At 38.5% G+C, this 6000-nt stretch overlaps 1 protein-coding gene across 1 annotated transcript in view; it reads left to right on the top strand.

Annotated features, from left to right (window-relative positions):
- Positions 1–1589: 1589 nt before the first annotated feature.
- Positions 1590–6000, top strand: part of eys (eyes shut homolog) — a 147732-nt gene continuing 143321 nt past the window's right edge. The window contains exons 1-2 of the mRNA XM_068567429.1: positions 1590–2334; positions 2679–2795. Of these exons, the coding sequence (XP_068423530.1) occupies positions 1590–2334; positions 2679–2795 (862 nt within the window). The remainder of the gene's footprint in view (positions 2335–2678; positions 2796–6000) is intronic.

Raw genomic sequence — 6000 nt, 5'->3', positions numbered from 1 at the left:
CGGCCTTTGTCTAATATGTAAAGAAACACTACAAGTCTAAACATGCTACAGCGTACGACAAGCTAACAGGGAGTGAGCGCACGGAAAAAGTGAAGCAACTCCAAGCTGCCTGGCAGCGCAACAGCAATTCTTCACAAGAGCCAGTGAGTCAAATGAAAACATCACCAAAGCTAGCTACGAAGTGGCCATGTTAATTGCTAAACATGGCAAACCTTTTACTGAAGGTGCGTTTATTAAAGACTAAAGACTGAACGCAACACTGTGGCACGGAGAGTTGAGGACATATCGTCAGATATTCAAGAGCAACTGGGGGATGGGAGCGGCTTTTGATTATTAACCATTGGCCTGCGAGGAAAGCACCGATGAATCGGACACTGCACAACTACTGATTTTTTTAAGAGGAGTTGATGACAACATGAATGTGACAGAGGAGCTGCTTGACCGAAAAAGCCTCAAAGGGCAAACCAGAGGAACAGATGTATTCATTTCCGTTTGTGAAGCTGTTGATGACGTGAAACTACTGTAACGTCCGCAGTAATGACGCGCGACATTGGTCTCCTTAACTCGCAGGTTTATTGCAGCAATGTTCACATTCACATAACGGGGCTCTTTGCTAACCGTAGCTCAATGCGGAACAGCTAACAGGCTCACATAGCATCCCCCACACTCACGTGCAACAACAACACACAGCACTTCCTCCAAAGCCACCCGCCTTCCCCCTGCTCCACCAATCACTGACCACAACCCTACTGACAAGTACGCTGCTTCCCTGTGATTGGCCGGAGAGAGTAAGAGGCCACTGACCGACATATGATCAATATAAAATTGAGTGTTTTGATTATGTCCCTATTCTCAGAGAAAAATGTGACACAAACTATTGCCTTTCTAAAAAGATCTTGTAAAAGACACGGGCAAAATTCACTTGTTTTAAAGTTTAATGATAACAGACCACTTTGCATTACTTTGAACTCCTGTTTAAAATGTTCATGGGACAATGTTATTTAACTCATAAAAATGTAAGGTATTCTATACAGTTTATTCATTGTTATCTGACTGAATGAAAAGCAGAATTGGTTACATTATATTATATTTGGTTACATTGTCATTTGAAAAAAAAATATATATTGTGACAGCGAAAGTGTGTATTTTCATGTAACTTTTGTGGTTAAAATTTTTTCAGAAGGAACTATTGGCCTCTGGGCATCTTTACTTTATCAAATGTGGCCCTCTTTGCAAAAAGTTTGGACACCCCTGGTCTAATAAGATGAAGTGATGAGATTGTTTGACTGACATGGATGTAAACTGCAACTTGACTGGTGAGGGGGGAATATGACAGCGAGGCGGTAATTGTAGTTCATCAAGTTTTGAGCTGTAGAAATAATTTATCTATTTTGTAGATAAAGAATCAACTTCCTTTTGCAAATCATTAATCACAAAATGTCTTTTCCTCAGGTCATTACTAACCATGTGGACTTCTTGGAATACACAGAGCAGCAGCTAATGAAGAATCATCCACATTTTCTTCATTCATTCTCCAGACAAAATCAATTGAGTCCCAGATTTATTTGTGTTAAATAGTAAGAGGCGTCATGGAAGTGTCATTGTTTCACTTGTTTTCCGTCTTTGTGGCTGTCCATCTGATCCACTGCCAAACAGTTTGCCACAGACAAGCTTCACTTGAATGGCACCCTAAGAAACATTCAGTCCAAATTAATTGGACTCTTGTAGGAAACCTCTGTCGAAGCGGTTCCGAATGTTGGGATTCTCAAGGGGAAGAGGAGTCAATTGGGAACCCGATCAACTTCCCACAGATATGCCCACTGCAGCTGCAACATGGAGACAAACTGTTGATGTCTGCCGATGAAACACTAAAGTCTTATGGCATCAGACTCCTCAATGTTTCAAAAGACAGCTTTGAGAGCTGTTCAACAAATAGACACATACAAGACCAGTTTCTTACCCCCCACAATCTAAATGGAAGTGAGCAGGTTGAAGCTAAGTTGCTCGTCCCAGGTCGTCATTACTTCATTGCTCAGCATGACGGAGACACGCAGCTGTGCAAGTTCGGCTTACGGCTCAATGTGTCTGTTAAAACGCAACTTTGTCAGGGTTCTCCTCTGCTGCGACTTTGTTCGGGGAACGGCGTTTGTCAAACCGGCCTGTGGGACAGTGCATACCACTGTCAATGCCACCACCACTACTCTGGAAGGTTTTGTGAAAAGGCTGATGGATGTTTGGATAACCCATGTGGAAACCAAGGAGTTTGTTTGAGCAATGGATCTACAGATCCCAACCTCAGAACATATACATGTCTGTGTCCTCCACACTTTACAGGTAAGGTTTTTTTTTGTCTTCTAAGAACTATATTTGACAGCAAACACAAACATTAATGTTTCTTTTCTTTCATCGTAAACTGAAATTGAAATGTACGTTCATAAGAATACATTGACTATTGAATATTTAAAAGATACAGAACTTTCTCCATTAAATCAGATCTCAAAGCTGTTCTAATTATTATTATTATTAACCCTAACCCTAACCCCACATGTTGCTAACTTCCTGTTCCTGTTTATAGTGCATGTCAAAATAAACAATCAGCAATAGTTTTTTATATGCATTTTATAACCCACACATTTGTTTTGTTTTTTATCTGTGTCCTTACTTGCCGTTTGGTTCAGGTGTTAACTGCTCTGAATTCGTTGGAAAAGAAAATTGTGACAGAATTTGTGAAAATGGGACGTGCGTTCAAGGGTCGCCTGCCTCTTTCAAATGCATCTGTGATACAGGACTATCTGGTAAGTAGCTCTTTTTCACCTGGTTGTTTGTTTAAATAATGACGGATCATCTGACTTTGACAAGGAAAACCCAATATTTGAACGTAATTGTACAGCTTTGAGCCCTGCAAGGAAAATCATTGACAGACAATCAGTTTTCCAGGATGATATATCCAAAAGACAGGGCAAGATTTTGCTGCATCTCAGTTTCATTTGCACAACCGTGTCATTTGCCTCGAAGGGGCAGCTATCTGTGGAAAAGGTCAAAACTGAAAACAGAAAAGCCATATATCTTTTAAAGATCAGCATTTCCTCATGGGCTTCAAACTTGATCCTACAACGTTATTGTGTTATCATAATATATGAAGCAGCCACCACCTCAAATCAAGTACCTCACTTTACGTTACGACCAGTGACATGTGGTAGTAAAAAGCCAGTGCTAAACTGCTGGCTAACTGAGCGTGTCGCAGTTGGTAAAACAAAGGTTTACAGCAATCAATTCAAATGTAATTTATTGTGTATTGTTTCTGCTGAGCATATTCAAGCAGAACTTTATAATACATTTTATTTGTATACCACTTTAAAAAAGTACTCAAGGAACTTTACATGGTAAATAATAACAATAAAAGCAACAAAGAAACAAGAAAGATGGCAATAGTAAGAAACAAAATTAAAAATTATTATCACAGGCTAAATTCAGATATAAAAAATGGGTTTTAAGTGCTGTTTTGAAAGTGGCGAGTGAAAGTCTGAGTTCCAGTTTCATCATTTAATGTAGCCTGGTCCAAGAAGACGTGTGCAACATTAGATTTCTACGCTTTGTCTTTTCGACTAAATTCTGTATAACTCCCTGTGTGTCATGCTCATAGTATTTGATGGTCTGTTCAGCTTGAGTCAATAAAGGCACATGAATATTTTCGGACACAAATGTATTCTCCATTAGCAGCCAAATTGTGTCCCTCGACATGTGATTTAGACAATTTAGCTTGAGGCTCGGATGCAAGTGTTGGGTGGAAATTGTGATCCGGATTAGGTATTGAGCCTCAAATGCTCCTTACTTACAGTTAGGTTAATGCGTTTCAAACACAAGTGGGTTACAAGTCCTGGATACTCCTTTGGTTGCCCTGAATATCATTGCCTGCTGTAAAAACTAGCCTGCATTGAACTTTCTCGAGTAAAAACTCCAGGTGGCTCCTTACATTGATTCATTGTTTTGTTTGGAGCACAATTTGTCCTGGCAGCTTTCTTGAAGTGTCACAGCTTTGCCTTTTCGAGTCCAGCCCATGCTTTCAGCTTATTATTTTTTGGAGAAGTGGTTTCAAGGTTATTGCCAATGCGGGCATCCATTTTTCAGTCATATACAGAAGAAAGTACAGTACAGGGGGTGAAGGGCAGTATCAGACGTTTCAGAGAACAATCTGGATGTATTTAACACCCAAAACACAGGATTAAAAGATAATTCTCTGAATTTATTGAAAGGGAACAATAATGCTTTGCCCTCTTACTCTTGTATGTTGTAAATGCCTGATGTAATTGAATGTTAGAGGTTAATACTTGCATAAAAGATATGTTGTATAATGAACAAATGATTCATATTTGTTTATTATTAAGGAAACATTGCATTGCCAGATAGAATGTCAAAGTAATCCCATATGAATGTTGCAAATATTTTTCCCTCATTTAGATCTTGCAACATGTGCCATGTCACTAAAAAGTACAGACATGTAATAATATTGTCTTATTCAGCACCATGTTGTTGAAAAAAATACTTGAAGATGTTTTCAGACAAGCTATCGATGATGAACTAGCGTATAGCTGAGACGATTCCAATGAGTAAAACGTTTTGCCCAAACCAAACAGGTGGGATGGTAAAGAAATGTGTGTCCTCTTCTAACGTTAAATGGATAATTAATATAATTCAGATCAGAAATAAATTAGTGAGTCGCAGGCATCCTCTGCCTTTGCAGCTTTTATCTAATTTGCTTTAATTGCCGCTGCTCTTTCAAGTAAGCAGACTCCACCGGGTGCTTTAGCACAGTCATGGTGTCCTGCTGTCCCATCAGCTTCTTGGGAGTTCTGTGGAGCTTGTGCTTCCTCTACCTCCCTGCTGCAGTTGCCTCATTAATCAACTGGAAGTTAGTGGCTGCTCCAGTGCCGGCTGCCCTCATAGGCCAAAGTCTATGCGCACAGAATAATGAGCCAAACTCATGGGACGTTTCAAATAAGATTTTCTTTTGATTTGACTCTCCTTTGCACAATCTCCTGGGTCTTTGATGCGAGGTATTACCATCTTTACAAGGCATTTTCCATGTGCTACAAGGTGTTAATTGTTTTTGCGATCTTGTTGGTAGAAATATATTTTTTAAAGTTTTAATTTGGATGCTATTTGCACTAATTACCCTTGTTGGAGAATAGAATTAGATGGTGACACAATAAAGTGTCTTCATGTCATAATAGGGGTCTTTGAGATGAACATTTCAGTGGTAGAAATGCCAGCACAAATACAAATGATTGTAAAAGAGGAAAAAGAAAAAAAGTTCCATTAGATCAGTTATTCCAGTGATAAAAATATAAATATGAAATATTTCCCTGTAAAATATTTGTTTCATCCGAAGACCCCCTAAAGAGTGTAAAGCAATGTCTGATATAGAATATATACAATTAATTTATGAACTTCCACTTATATTTTATTGAATATTTCTTAAATAAAAAAATCCAAAGGATTTTTTAATGGATGCTCATTTTAAATTTATATATTTTTATAAGCTCACGTACCACCATTTGAGAAGCACTGTGTTAGAACATGTATGACCTAAACCAAATGTGTCACGTGCTGATAGTTCTACATTTGTTATTCAAGATTAAGATATATTTATTGGCATATGGACAGATAACAGACAGTTACTCCGTACAATGAAAAGCTTATTTTGCTACACACAGAAAAAAACATTGCTATAAATGCTAATAAAATAAGAAAAATGTAATTATATTATTATGTCATATATGTCTGTACCGGATGGGAGTGTTCCTAAACATATAGTAGTTTTCATTTGCACCACTCATGAAAACTCTATATCAGGTGGAAAATGAGTTGAGGAAAAAGCAGGCCCTGAAGTTGTATACGTAAGATTGATGCCCACTGAGGAGGCTATGAGGAGCCTCTGGGACATGAGCACTCGTATCAGCAGGGGGATTAAAGAAAATATGCAAAGAAAAAGTCACTGGA

The sequence above is a fragment of the Clinocottus analis genome, unplaced genomic scaffold (genome assembly GCF_023055335.1).
Source record: "Clinocottus analis isolate CAN_PGR_092001 unplaced genomic scaffold, fCliAna1.0.p SCAF_8, whole genome shotgun sequence".
Lineage (NCBI taxonomy): Eukaryota > Metazoa > Chordata > Actinopteri > Perciformes > Cottidae > Clinocottus > Clinocottus analis.
The sequence above is the reverse complement of the archived record's forward strand: the minus strand, read 5'-3'. Positions and strand labels throughout refer to the sequence as shown.